This window comes from Rhamphochromis sp. 'chilingali' (genome assembly GCF_963969265.1).
Source record: "Rhamphochromis sp. 'chilingali' genome assembly, chromosome: 1".
NCBI lineage: Eukaryota > Metazoa > Chordata > Actinopteri > Cichliformes > Cichlidae > Rhamphochromis > Rhamphochromis sp. 'chilingali'.
Genome location: NC_137929.1, coordinates 71394544 through 71409094, shown reverse-complemented (window position 1 = coordinate 71409094; position 14551 = coordinate 71394544). Strand labels below are relative to the sequence as shown.

General features: G+C 42.3%; 1 protein-coding gene across 1 annotated transcript in view; it reads left to right on the top strand.

The window, feature by feature from the left end:
- The window catches only part of LOC308396031 (protein NLRC3-like), a 49044-nt gene that overhangs the window by 18849 nt on the left and 15644 nt on the right, over positions 1-14551 (top strand). The window contains exons 3-6 of the mRNA XM_080881090.1: positions 1582-3352; positions 4776-4949; positions 6553-6726; positions 6920-7093. Of these exons, the coding sequence (XP_080737216.1) occupies positions 1582-3352; positions 4776-4949; positions 6553-6726; positions 6920-7093 (2293 nt within the window). The remainder of the gene's footprint in view (positions 1-1581; positions 3353-4775; positions 4950-6552; positions 6727-6919; positions 7094-14551) is intronic.

Below are 14551 nucleotides of genomic sequence, written 5' to 3'. Positions count from 1 at the left end.
GTTTTTTGATTTGTTGATTAATTATTAAGTCATGTCTGGTAGTTAGAATGACTCGGGGGTGTTGATTCATTTAAACTAACATAATCATCCTGCTGCAACCAGGTTTCTGTAAGGCAGAGTAAATCAATTTGTTGATCAATTATTAAGTCATGTACTAACAGAGACTTGGAGGAGAGAGACCTAATATTTAATAATCCACATTTCACTGTTTTACTCTTTGGTTCAGATGTGGATACTGTATTGTTCTTTCTTTGTAATTGTTTATGTTTAAGTTGTTTGTTGCTGGTTTTTAGTTTGATTTTTGTCTTTTTGGAAGCTGACACAGTCTCTATGGAGATGGGTTTTTGGGGGGGTAGCAGGAGGAGAGAAGCTGCAGAGAGGCGTGTAAGACTGCAACTCTGCTTCCTGGTCCCAACTCTGGATAGTCATATTTTGGGGGGTTTAATAAATTTGTCCATATTTCTAGAAATGAGAGCTGCTCCATCCAAAGTGGGATGGATGCCGTCTCTCCTAACAAGACCAGGTTTCCTCCAGAAGGTTTGCCAATTATCTATGAAGCCCACATCGTTTCTGGGACACCACTCAGACAGCCAGCAATTTAAGGAGAACATGCTGCTAAACATGTCACTCCTGGTCTGATTGGGGAGGGGACCAGAGAAAACTACAGAGTCCCACATTGTTTTGGCAAAGTTGCACACCGATTCAATATTGATTTTAGTGACCTCCGATTGGCGTAACCGGGTGTCATTACTGCCGACGTGAATTATGATTTTACTGAATTTACGTTTACCCTTAGCCAGCAGTTTTAAATTTCCTTCAATGTCGCCTGCTCTGGCCCCTGGAAGACAACTGACTATGGTTGCAGGTGTCTCTAGCTTCACATGTCTGAGAACAGAATCACCAATTACCAGAGTTTGACCCCCGGCGGGTGTGTCGCCGAGTGGGGAAAAACGGTTAGACACATGAACGGGTTGGTGGTGTACCTGGGGCTTCTGTTTAGGACTATGCTTCCTCCTCACCGTCACCCAGCCAGCCAGCCTGTTTCCCTGGCTGCTCGGCACATTCCGCTGAGGGAGAGCAAGTGGGCCCTATGGTACCTTGTTCCCTAACTACAGGGGCCTGACTAGCTACGGGTGTTTCAAGGGTGTGACACCGACCCAGTTCTTCAAAGAAGAATGAAAGAAACTGCGTAAAATTAGGTTTACCAAGCTTTAAGCATTATAATCAAAAAGACTTGCAGCTGTAATTGCTGCCAGATGTACTTCCACAAAGAATTGCGGCGAGACTATGAATTATTATGTATGGCAACATTTTATTAGTTTTTAATACATTAACAAGAATTCCAAGCATGCGTGTCTTACATTGTCATTATGTGGTATTTTATTTTTTTAAAAATTGACCTGAGAAGTAAATTTACCACATTTTGAAGGAATGCATGACAAAATGTGAAATAAGTGAAAGGCTGTGGATACACTTTATCTGTAGCTTCTATGTAGGGACCCTTTTGGTCAGGTAATGTTTTGACTGTTTCTGCCCAGGCATTGATACTGACATGTTAACCGCTTTTGTTTATTATTTCAGAGGCTCTTGAGAAGTGTCAGATTAACTTCAAGTTAGAACTGAAGAAGAAGTTCCAGTGTGTGTTTGAGGGGATCGCTAAAGCAGGAAACCCAACCCTTCTGAATCAGATCTACACAGAGCTCTACATCACAGAGGGAGGGACTGCAGAGGTCAATAATGAACATGAGGTCAGACAGATGGAAACAGCATCCAGGAAACCAGACAGACCAGAAACAACAATCAGACAAGAAGACATCTTTAAAGCCTCACCTGGAAGAGAAAAACCAATCAGAACAGTGCTGACAATGGGAGTGGGTGGCATTGGGAAAACAGTCTTAACACAGAAATACAGCCTGGACTGGGCTGAAGACAAAGCCAACCAGGACATCCAGTTCATATTTCCATTCACTTTCAGAGAGCTGAATGTGCTGAAAGAGGAAAAGTTCAGCTTGGTGGAACTTGTTCATCACTTCTTTACTGAAACCAAAGAAGCAGGAATCTGCAGCTTTGAAGACTTCCAGGTTGTGTTCATCTTTGATGGTCTGGATGAGTGTCGACTTCCTCTGGACTTCCATGAAACTACAATCCTAACTGACCCTAGAGAGTCCACCTCCGTGGATGTGCTGCTGATAAACCTCATCAGGGGGAAACTGCTTCCCTCTGCTTGCCTCTGGATAACCACACGACCTGCAGCAGCCAATCAGGTCCCTCATGACTGTGTTGGCATGGTGACAGAGGTCAGAGGGTTCACTGACCCACAGAAGGAGGAGTACTTCAGGAAGAGATTCAGAGATGAGGAGCAGGCCAGCAGGATCATCTCCCACATCAAGACATCACGAACCCTCCACATCATGTGTCACATCCCAGTCTTCTGCTGGATCACTGCTACAGTTCTGGAGGATGTGCTGGAAACCAGAGAAGGAGTGCTTCCCATGACTCTAACTGAGTTATACATTCACTTCCTGGTGATTCAGGCCAAAAGAAAGAAGATAAAGTATGATGGAGGAGCTGAGACAGATCCACACTGGAGTCCAGAGAGCAGGAAGATGGTTGAGTCTCTGGGAAAACTGGCTTTTGATCAGCTGCAGAAAGGAAACCTGATCTTCTATGAATCAGACCTGACAGAGTGTGGCATCGATATCAGAGCAGCCTCAGTGTACTCAGGAGTGTTCACACAGATCTTTAAAGAGGAGAGAGGACTGAACCAGGACAAGGTGTTCTGCTTCATCCATCTGAGTGTTCAGGAGTTTCTGGCTGCTCTTCATGTCCATCTGACCTTCATCAACTCTGGACTCAATCTGCTGGAACAACAAACAACGTCCATGTGGTTTAAATCATCTCTCCACCAGAGTGCTGTGAACAAAGCCTTACAGAGTCCAAATGGACACCTGGACTTGTTCCTCCGCTTCCTTCTAGGTCTTTCACTAAACAGCAATCACAATTTTCTACAAGGTCTGCTGACAAAGACAGGAAGCAGCTCACAGACCAATCAGGAAACAGTCCAGTACATCAAGAAGAAGCTCAGTGAGAATCTGTCTGCAGAGAAAAGCATCAATCTGTTCCACTGTCTGAATGAACTGAATGATCGTTCTCTGGTGGAGGAGATCCAACAGTCCCTGAGTTCAGGAAGTCTCTCCACAGATAAACTGTCTCCTGCTCAGTGGTCAGCTCTGGTCTTCATCTTACTGTCATCAGAAAAAGAGCTGGATGTGTTTGACCTGAAGAAATACTCTGCTTCAGAGGAGGCTCTTCTGAGGCTGCTGCCAGTGGTCAAAGCCTCCAACAAGGCTCTGTAAGTAATATTAAATCAGGCATGATCAGTTCAGAGAACACTTAAAAATACATAAAAATAGGGAATTAAATGATCATCACTCACTTGGTCAACTATGATACCTTTAATGTTTCAGTCCAGCCGGACCCGTCAGCATTTCTGAGAAATTTTTGTCTGTAGCTCTTATCAAAGGACAATCCAGCCTATAAGACTATGGGCTCTGATCCTTCAGCCCCTCTTACGGGTTCATTATCCTCAGCTTGCTCACTTAGTTCTTTTTTTCTAAAGCATATACCTCAGTTATGTTGTGGAAACTCTTAAATAAAACTGCAACTACCAGCTAAGCGTGTCTTTTGAAGTGAGGTTTATTAAAAGAAAGAAAGATGAAAAACACTGCAGTGGAGAGAACGTTCAGATCAAACACCAAACATTTTTCTGAGGAGGCACACCACCTTGAAATATTTTATATCTGCCCAAACACTCTTAAACAAAGAACATTCCATAGCATATCATAAATCTCTATACCTTCAGTCCAGCTCATTCTTTACCCCCTCCTACTCGAACAAAAGTTACGACCACCCATCACCTCATTAAGAGCAGGATGTCTGGAGATTTTCAAGTCTCAAGTGGACCGTCTGTGAAGATGCAATAAAACCCAAGGCCCAATTGTGAAAACATTCTACATGCATACAACTGGTGTCAGGAGTCATCTTGCTAAACTAAAGAGATATGATTAAAATATGTGATTAATGCACGAGAAAAGAAATCTGCCACCAGTTACAAGATTGTATCTTTTCTTGATGTTTATAATCCAAGTTCTGGTTTCTGTCTCACCTTAAGTACACACTCATTTTTTTATATAATTCTCTGCTATGGCTGTCCTGATTATATCCAGTATAGAGGAAAAACCTTGGGCATCATAATTAAAATTGCCGTCAATGTCCTGTTTCTTGTCAGTAACTGAAATTGTCCAATCGAAAACACGTTGGTATTTAGGGAGGGCAGGACTTTAAAAGGCAGCTTGTTTTTGACAAAAAAACAAAAAAACAAGAGTCTGCACCAAGTCCATCATGTGAGCAATTATTTACAACCACATTTACTGTAATCACAGATATTAGAATTAATAAAGTGACCAACAGTACTGTAGTAAGTTTAGTACTGTAGTAACTGTAGTACTCACTGGCCTGAGCCAGCAGACACTGAACTAGTGTCACTAAATCTACCCGCTCTTCTCTGGTTTCCATTTAGATACACTGGTATAATTGTGTTTAAAATGAAATATTTTTCTTCTGTTAGACTTAAGTTCTTGAACATTTTTTTAATTTAATTTTGCATTGTAGTGTACTCATTTGTACTCATTTGATTACCTAGGTTCATCATATAAAGTGATTATATTTGATAATAGATATTGTTTTGTTGTTCTCGTTCTTGTTGTTTTTTGCAGGCTGAGCAGCTGTAACCTCTCAGAGAAAAGCTGTGAAGATTTGTTGTCAGTCATCAGCTCCCAGTCCTGTAGTCTGAGAGAGCTGGACCTGAGTACCAACAGCCTCAATGATTCAGCTGTAAAGCTTCTGTCTGATGCAGTGGAGAGTCCACATGCCAAACTGAATATCCTGAGGTCAGATCAGAATTTGTATTCTCTTTTGTTTGTTTATATGTTTGTTTGTTTGTTTTTTGTTTTTATCAAGTGAGAAAATTTAGCCAGTAAAGGTAAACTTTACCATTTATTGTTGTTTTGTACAATTTTCATTCATTTCTACACTGAACAAAAATATAAACGCAACACTTTTGTTACTGCTCCCATTCCCCATGGGATGGACGTAGAGACCTAAAATTCATTCCAGATACACAATATAACCATCCCTCCCAAACAGTGGTCACAAATCAGTCCAAATGTGTGGTAGTGGGCACATCTGCCATATTGAGATAATCCATCCCACCTCACAGGTGTGCCACATCAGGATGCTGATCTGACATCATGAGTAGTGCACAGGTGTACCTCAGACTGCCCACAACAAAAGGCCACCCTGGAATGTGCAGTTTTGTCACACAGCAAAATGCCACAGATGCCACAAGCAATGAGGGAGCGTGCAATTGGCATGCTGACAGCAGGAATGTCAACCAGATCTGTCGCCCGTGCATTGAATGTTCATTTCTCAACCATAAGCCGTCTCCACAGGCGTTTCAGAGAATATGGCAGCACATCCAACCGGCCTCACAACCGCAGAACTCGTGTAACCACACCAGCCCAGGACCTCCACATCCAGCAGGTTCACCTCCAAGATCGTCTGAGACCAGCCACCCAGACAGCTGCTGGAACAATTGGTTTGCACAACCAAACAATTTCTGCACAAACTGTCAGAAACCGTCTCAGGGACGCTCAACTGCATGCCCGTCGTCCTCATCGGGGTCTTGACCTGACTCCAGCTCGTCGCCGTAACAGACTTGTGTGGGCAAATGCTCACATTTGATGGCGTCTGGCACGTTGGAGAGGTGTGCGCTTCACGGATGAATCATGGTTCACATTGTTCAGGGCAGATGGCAGCTGAGAATGTCCCAGTTCTTGCATGGCCAGCATACTCACCGGACATGTCACCCATTGAGCATGTTCGGGATGTGCTTGACCGGCGTATACGACAGCGTGTACCAGTTCCCACGAATATCCAACAACCTCGCACAGCCATTGAAGTGGAGTGGACCAACATTCCACAGGCCACAATTGACAATCTGATAGACTCCATGCGACGATGTGTTGCACTGCATGAGGCAAATGGTGGTCACACCAGATACTGACCGGTTCTGGGTCCCCAGACCCCCAATAGCGCAAAAAACTGCACATTCCAGGGTGGCCTTTTGTTGTGGGCAGTCTGAGGTACACCTGTGCACTACTCATGATGTCAGATCAGCATCCTGATGTGGCACACCTGTGAGGTGGGATGGATTATCTCAATATAGCAGATGTGCCCACTACCGCACATTTGGACTGATTCGTGACCACTGTTTGGGAGGGATGGTTATATTGTGTATCTGGAATGAATTTTAGGTCTCTACGTCCATCCCATGGGGAATGGGAGCAGTAACAAAAGTGTTGCGTTTATATTTTTGTTGAGTGTATGTTAAAGTGAAGTTTTACTAACCTACTCAGCACAAAACAAACAGGATTAGTTATTACACCTTGATTACACTTTAACAGCAGTCTTTCTTAATGTTTTTATTTTCAGACTCAACATCTGTGAAATCTCAGAGAAAATCTGTGAAGCTCTGTCCTCAGTTCTCATTTCTGGGTCCTCTAGTCTGACAGAGCTTGACCTGACCATCAAAAACCTGCAGGATTCAGGAGTAAAGCTTTTGTCTGCTGGAGTACAAAGTTTAAACTGTAAACTGAATGCTCTGAGGTCAGATCAAATGTCATTTTATTTTTTTTTAAAACGAAATTAAAGATTTTGTCCATGTTCATCCATATGATGTTGTGTCTTAGAATATTAAGGTTTCCTTTAAAAATAAAAAAAGATGCCACATGTAATGTAGTAATATAATAACAAACTTTACATGAGTATTTGTTTTATAGTTTGTCTTTTATTTTTTTAGACTGACTGGTTGTAATCTCTCAGAGACAAGCTGTGAAGCTTTGTCCTCAGTTCTCAGCTCCCAGTCCTCTAGTCTGAGAGAGCTGGACCTGAGTAACTCTGACCTGCAGGATTCAGGAGTGAAGCTTCTGTCTGCTGGACTAAAGAGTTCACAGAGTGCAGTGGAAACTCTCAGGTCAGGATTCAAACTTTTCCACATATGATCATTTAAAATGTGAATTATATTATTGATTGACTTATTAATAGAACTTTCAGCTGAACTGTCACTTCATATTATCCTCACAAATGGAATTATCAGGAACCTGCTGGAGCCACACACCCAGTTTAGGGGTCTCTGCCTGAGTGCTGCAATTACCACTGGGACCACTGTTGCCTTCACCCTTCACAACCTCTTGAGCTCAAAACATGTTCCACATTGCTTTGATTACTGCACTTTGATGTATTCAAGTCTTTATTATAATTCACAGCATCCATCCATTCAGGCACCCATTTTTCTAACCACTTATCTACAGCAGCAACAAGAGCTCCGTGATGTTATAAAGTTGGAGTTCGGGTATACCTTGAACAGCCTACCAGTCCATCACAGGGCAGTGTATATTTATACTCATTACTTCACAAATCAAATATTCACGTTAAATGTATAATCTTCCTTTCACTCAATGTTTCATACATTAGCTGTAACGATACATGACCTTTTTTTTCCTACTACATTATAAACATTGAAAATGCATCTATGAGAAACTATTTTCTGCAGTGATGAGCTAGCAACATCACACTAAAGGTGATTCAGCCTCTCTTGCCCTGAAGAAGCATGAGCAGCTTTTCTTTAAGTCCACTCGGTCCCTCCACACTAGCCCAGGACTGGTGAGGCAGACAACCCTGTTGATAACTGCCAATGGGACAAGGGAAGTCTGGGTCTGCTCTTTGTCGCTTTTACCTCTGTGGCTCTTCATGTGGCTGTCCTTCTAACCCAGGGGTGTCAAACTCCAGGCCTTGAGGGCCGGTGTCCTGCAGGTTTTAGATGTGTCCTTGATCCAACACAGCTGATTTAAATCGCCAAATTACCTCTTCCACATGTCTTGAAGTTCTCCAGAGGCCTGGTAATGAACTAATCATTTGATTCAGGTGTGTTGACACAGGTTGGGATCCAAAACCTGCAGGATACTGGCCCTCAAGTCCTGGAGTTTGACACCACTGCTCTAACCCGTCTCAATGACAGTGGGATATGTCACTTGCATTGTGACAGTGCTTTTTCTCCATTCCCAGCACCTTCATAGGGTATTGGTCCTGTTAGAGCCTCTGGACATGGTACCAATGGTTACTTCCTCTTTAAAAGCTGGGTTCTTTTATTTATTGCCTTTGACAAACAAGTGGCCACTTTTCATCACTCATCCAAGTGACTTCTTCAGTCTCAGCTGACTGCAGGTTTCCCCAATCTTATAAACAGTACATTTGCATAATGACTGAAACCAGCTCACTGCAGAAACAATGGGCTGGGAGGTCAGTTCCTTAATCTTAATTATGCAAATTCTCATTACCATTGATCAACAACCACTGACCAAAACCCACTGATCAAAGCCCACTGATCAATGGCCATGAGTACCATTCAGAGTTGGGGAATGGCTGCAATCACAGCATTGTAAGATGGTGACAGATGTACCAAAAAGGTGTTTGACTTTACTGAGAAGGCTCGTCTAGCACAGCACAAGAAGACTAAGACCAGGCAACAAAGGAAGTTTGACTTACTTCTTGTACGTCGGAAACCACCGCAAAATACGGAGAGTGTCCTCAGTGGCTAGAAGAGAGAAGGATGTGATACCGAGGATGTGGACAAGTGGGTGAAGAATCTGTCTGACAGACAGTTCACCCAAACAGAGAAAAACATCCTTGCTAAAGGGTTGAATTTTGCTGTCACACCGAGACAAATCCCGCTAGTGGAGCTGATCACAGCCACAGAAACTGCAAGCCTTCTCAGTAAAGTCAAACACCTTTTTGGTACATCTGTCTGTGAAGGTTCTCAGTCATCCAGGTCATCGTAGTCAAAGGAGCTTGCAAAGAAAAGCGTATGGACTTCTTTAAGTTGCTTGAAGACGTTTCACCTTTCACCTCCTCTCCCTGGCTGATTGGGACCCACACCCAGTTTCACAGCTTGGCTCAGGCAATTAGAGGATCATCAGGGGGTCCTTTTGTCCCTCTGTGGGGGGTCACTCCCACTAGGTTCAAATCTGGGACTCTCCACCATTTGACCTTAGAACTGAAGAAGCTTCTCGGATGAGAGGTGAAACGTCTTCAAGCAATTTAAAGAAGTCCAGACGCTTTTCTTTGCAAGCTCCTTTGACTTTTTGGTACATCCTTCGCCATCTTACAGTGCTGTTAAAGCAGCCATTCCCCAACTCTCTGTGAATGGTACTCATGGTCATTGATCAGTGGGCTTTGGCGTGTAATTACTAAATTTAGATACCCAGTGGTACAAAATACCATTAACTTTGGTCCCAGTGCTGATTGTCTTTTTGTTTGATTCCATATACTTAACTCATCTGTTTAAGCCAAGTTACCCGCCTGACTCTCATTCACTCTGTCACACGCATGCAGACTTTTTCATGCACAGAGGCACAGGGCTCCCTCATCCCATCTTTTAGAGAGAATGGGTAATTATATAAACAGCTTTCAGCGAGGCAGGGATTAGGTCCCAGAGAACGTGATGCTGTCTAATGCTGGCATATCTCTATCACATACTGGAAAACAGAGCAGGAAGAACCAGGAAGAACATGGAGCGTGTGTGTGTGTGTGTGTGGTATCTAAAAATAAAATAACCAAAAATAGAGAGGACATAGCCTAACATATGAAACAGGAAAAGATCACTGTGTAATCCATTTATTTCAACAAAGTAACTGTATTCTGAATACCACCTTTTTAAACAGTAACTGTTGGGTCTGTGTTTCCACAAGCCCCGCTAATTCTAGAGACTTATTCATCATGAAGAAAATAAGACAGTCGATCGATCGATTATTTGAGCAAGGGAGGCCTCGTCTGTGTCCACCACGAAAATGACCCCCAGATCTGACCTCCTCCTGCTGCCTTTCATTGAGACACAGTTCACACAAAACACGTCAGAACAAAGCCACGCCCACATGGTCCTAAGACAAGGCATTTGTATGTATATGTGTGAACTTCTGTAAGAATGTGTGTGTGTGTGTGTGTGTGTGTGTGTGTGTGTGTGTGTGTGTGTGTGTGTGTGTGTGTGTGTGTGTGTGTGTGTGTGTGTGTGTGTGTGTGTGTGTCAGACCTCCTGCTGACCAAAGGGTCGTAAACCCAGGAAGCTTACATCAAAAGATAAGATGTATCTGCAATAAAACATTTCACCCCCCCACCAGAACCTCGAGAATCTGGGGGGAAGGACAGTGGAATTTCTTTCATCAGAGTTAAACACTGTACAAATGGTAAACATAAAAATGACAAACATTTAACAATTTAACTCTAACAGTAACTGAATATAGATACTTATATTTTGTATTTTAAATATGTAATGTATGTCGTTACTCCCCAACACTGTCTGTGTAAAGATTTATGTTTCTAAAGTGAAACAGTGAAAAATAACAGTACTGTTAATAAATTAATATGTTGACGTGTTACGACCCCCTCTGCTAGGCGTCAGGGAGGGAGTAACATACACGAGCCCCCAACACAAAACTGAGTAAAGCAAAAGGTTTTAATTACAAACTTTAAACAGAAAACCGACAGGGCTGTTCAACAGACCACTGGGCAGACAATTATTACATAAAGAAAGAACAGTCACGAGTAAAAGTTAAAGGGTAACTAAGGCAGGCTGGCCGCACACAAAATAAAAGCTAGGGTTTTAACTAAGGCAAGCCAGCTTCACAAAATCCTACCCACAGCCAGCTAGCAGCTCAAAACTCTAATCAGACTAAGTTTAAAGCATGCACCAAGATTCGACAAAGTTCAGCAATATGAACAAGTTCAACAAAAGATCGACGAGGGAGGCACGAAGGGCAAACTGCATGTTTAGTCCTAAGCAGCAGCCACTGAGTGAAGGACCTCCAGCCTTTTGTAGCCACAGGTGGGCACGATCAGCCACTGATTGCCTCTTGGAGCATCACGGGATCCCCGGGCAGCCAATCGTCCGTGTGGTCTGGCACACTTCATTCTGCATAAGAGAGGGTTGGCACGGGTCTCCCAGTAACCAATCACACACGAGTCCTGGAACACATTGATTTACCTAGAGGAAGGCGGGGCCACCTGAGGCCAGAGGCCGTAACAGACGTTGTACAGAAAGGCCAATTTTGGCACACATCTGTCCTGAATTCGTGAAATGACAAATGACCACAGGTCCAAGTGTGTCAAAACAATGATTTTATTAAACACACGTGTGGAGGAAATACACCGTCACAATCCTCAGCATAAATCCCCCCAAAAAGCATACTTAAAATGTTTTTATATGTCATGTTTTTATATCTCATGCATCAAAGCAGATACATAACATGCATAAGTTACAGTAACCACAGCTTTTCTGCTGACAATCTTTGACGCACACTCAAAAAGACATTTTCTCCGTCTCCACGCCAGGTGCTTCCTGTAGATCTTCTTATTCTCACTTATCTCTGGAACATCAGAAGCACATCCTACAAAAAACTGTTGCTTATGCAGGCACAAAATGCAGTTACAAGAAAAATACGTCTTAACTCTAACCTAGAAATGTGTCTATATAATGTCTGTGTACGCAAGCGAGCTGTCACGACCTCACTGCATTCTGTCTCACCTCTTACCTCACCAGATAAAGCTTGTAACCTCCTACCAGACAGAAGGCCAACTCCTTTGTAAGCACATTTTCCCATAGGTGTAATAACATGATTGAAACTGTATGTTTAATAAATGGAATGAATATTTAATCAAATGCCACTGCTCAAAGCTTAATAACAGGATATAACAATAAACACAATATAGAAATGATATAATCCCCACAATTCAAGTCAAAAACACATCAAACTTTAAGAGTTTTTTCCAAGGATGAGGAAGCAGACTCAGCCCCAAACAGCTGAATATATGGATGGTTCCCACAGCAACCACAGCAGTGTGCTTTCAGTATACTTAGTTGTATAAAGGAGTTCGTGGTGTGTTGCACTGAATAACTAAGCAGCTGAAACAGCCTCATGTATGTTGACACAGGGAAAGAATAGTGTGCTGTTCACAGCAGTCACAGCTCGCTGCCTTCAACAGTCTCTTCCTTCCTTGTTTGGATGTCACTGATATCATCTTCTGCTCTCCCACTGACCACCTGTTGGAGGTAGCATGCTAAGATGGCTAACAGCAGCATCAGTACATGTAGTCCTTAGTGATGGAAACTGGAACCATGAAGTCAGTGATGCTGGAATAAGCCTCTCCACAGTGACACTAATGGTCACTATCATGACTCTTTGATGATATTCTGTAAAACACTGACAGACAAAAGTGTTGGACAAATCTGAACAAGTCTACTTATTATACACGACTGTCCATAATTCTGATGGACACATGTTTTGGAGAAACGCCCTCCCCCTGATGACCCTCTAATCACCTGAGCCAAGGTGTGAAACTGGGTGTGGGTCCCAATCAGCCAGAGTTTCGGGTGAGTTCATTGTGAAACCTGGCCCCACCTTATCATGCGAATTCCTGAGGTCAGATGGCCCAGGATGTGAGTGGGCGTTAAGGCGTCTGGGAAGGATCTCAAAACTGGATTATAGATGGCAGAGAGTTGGTGTCGTAAACCCCGCCTCTGTTCAAAGATGGTCGCTCACAGTGGACATAGATGCTTCTTTCACTCCTCTTTCAAACCATCTGTCCTCTCTGTCCAAAATGTGAACATTGGCATCCTCGAAAGAGTGACCTTTATCCTTAAAATGCAGATGGACTGCTGAGTCTTGTCCTGTGGAGGTGGCTCTTCTGTGTTGTGCCATGCGCTTGTGAAGTGGCTGTTTGGTCTCTCCAATGTAGAGGTCTGAGCATTCCTCGCTGCACTGTACAGCATACACCACATTGTTAAGTCTGTGTTTTGTTTCTATTTTCTCATATTTTATTTCTATTTTCTCATATTTTACTAAAAAAAATTAAAATAGTGTTATTTTGGCAAACTTTCTTGGTTTATATCATCATATAGGGACTCCTCAAAACAAGTTAAATATAAAAGATCTCCTTTTATCTACATTTGTCTTCTAGCCATAATTCTGTGTGTATTACAGTCATTTTCTAACACTCGGAAATTTGGAGCCCTGGGTGATTGTCTGATAATATTTACTGTGAATTAAAAAGGGGGCATATTTACATTTAACTAACTCTACAGCTTCAGAGTCTGTAAGAAGGAACAAATAGTAGTATAAAGGTTTCTTGCATGGCTTCTTTATATGTGATATTGTAGCTGATTTAAGGCTGTTCGTGTGGGAACGTTTCTCAGCCTTGACTCATTTCATAAGGAATGATCCAGCAGCTAACATAAGACCATAAAAATGGTTAGTTTCAAATAATGCCAGGCAAAAATCGCATTCACATCAAATAAAATCAACCCTGTTAACAGTTCCTCATGTTTGAGACTGTCCACACTTAAAAATATTGAAGTTTTGAAAAAAAAAAAACATCACTTTGTAAATGTTCTTACTTTACAGACTCAAATTATCTCTGTGGTCTAATGTTTAAATTGATACTGGTTTAACTTTCTGAGTCTGTGTGCGTGTGTGTGCAGTGTTGCCAACTTAGCGAGTTTTCAGACCCCTTAGCAACTTTTTTTCTAAAGAAAGTCGCTAAAAAAAGACGTGAAAGCGCGTATCGCTTTTACTCTCAACAAGCAGCGGGTGCTGTAACGCAGTCAGTTCTTCTTTTACTCTTATGCTGTTTTGTGGATCACAAGGTTTAAAACTACTTATAAACACACACACAAAGTAACTCCACCAGAGTGCCTATTTCGGGTCACTTTTGCCGGTCCAAGCCCGGGTAAAGGAGCAGGGTTGGAATTGTGACATTAAAAAAAACAATAATTGCTAAAAGAAATTAATTTGTAAAATAAATAAACTAAATAAACTCAATAAACTCTAAATGCATTTAGGACGTTTTTTACTCACTTTATGTCTTTATGTCTTTATGTCTCTGCCACGATGTTATTTCTCTCTCCAACAACGTAGGTTACAATTACATTAGCATGATCAATTATGCAAATTAAGCGATGACGTCATTTAGCGACTTCTAGCGACTTTTAGGACAACCAATAGCGATTTTCCTTACTGAGGAGTTGGCAACACTGTGTGTGTGTGTGTGTGTGTGTGTGTTTAGATGTTTTTGTCTGAGCTCCCATTCAGCAGCATGTTGGAATGACATGTACGAACATGTTTGAGCTGCAGGCAGCTGTGTGTGTCAGGTATCACTTGGGAAATGTGTGTATGTGTGAAGTAATTACAGCCACTGTGCAGCACAGTGTGCTACTGACTGTGTGTGTGTTACCATGACTGAACAGCATCTGCAGACATATGTAAGTCCTTAGATATACGTGCATGTTTGAGTATGTGTGTCTCTTCTTGTATTTAATAGGGATGTGCGGATCGATCCTGAAATATCGATTCCTCCGATACCAATCATTTATGTTCCAGAATCG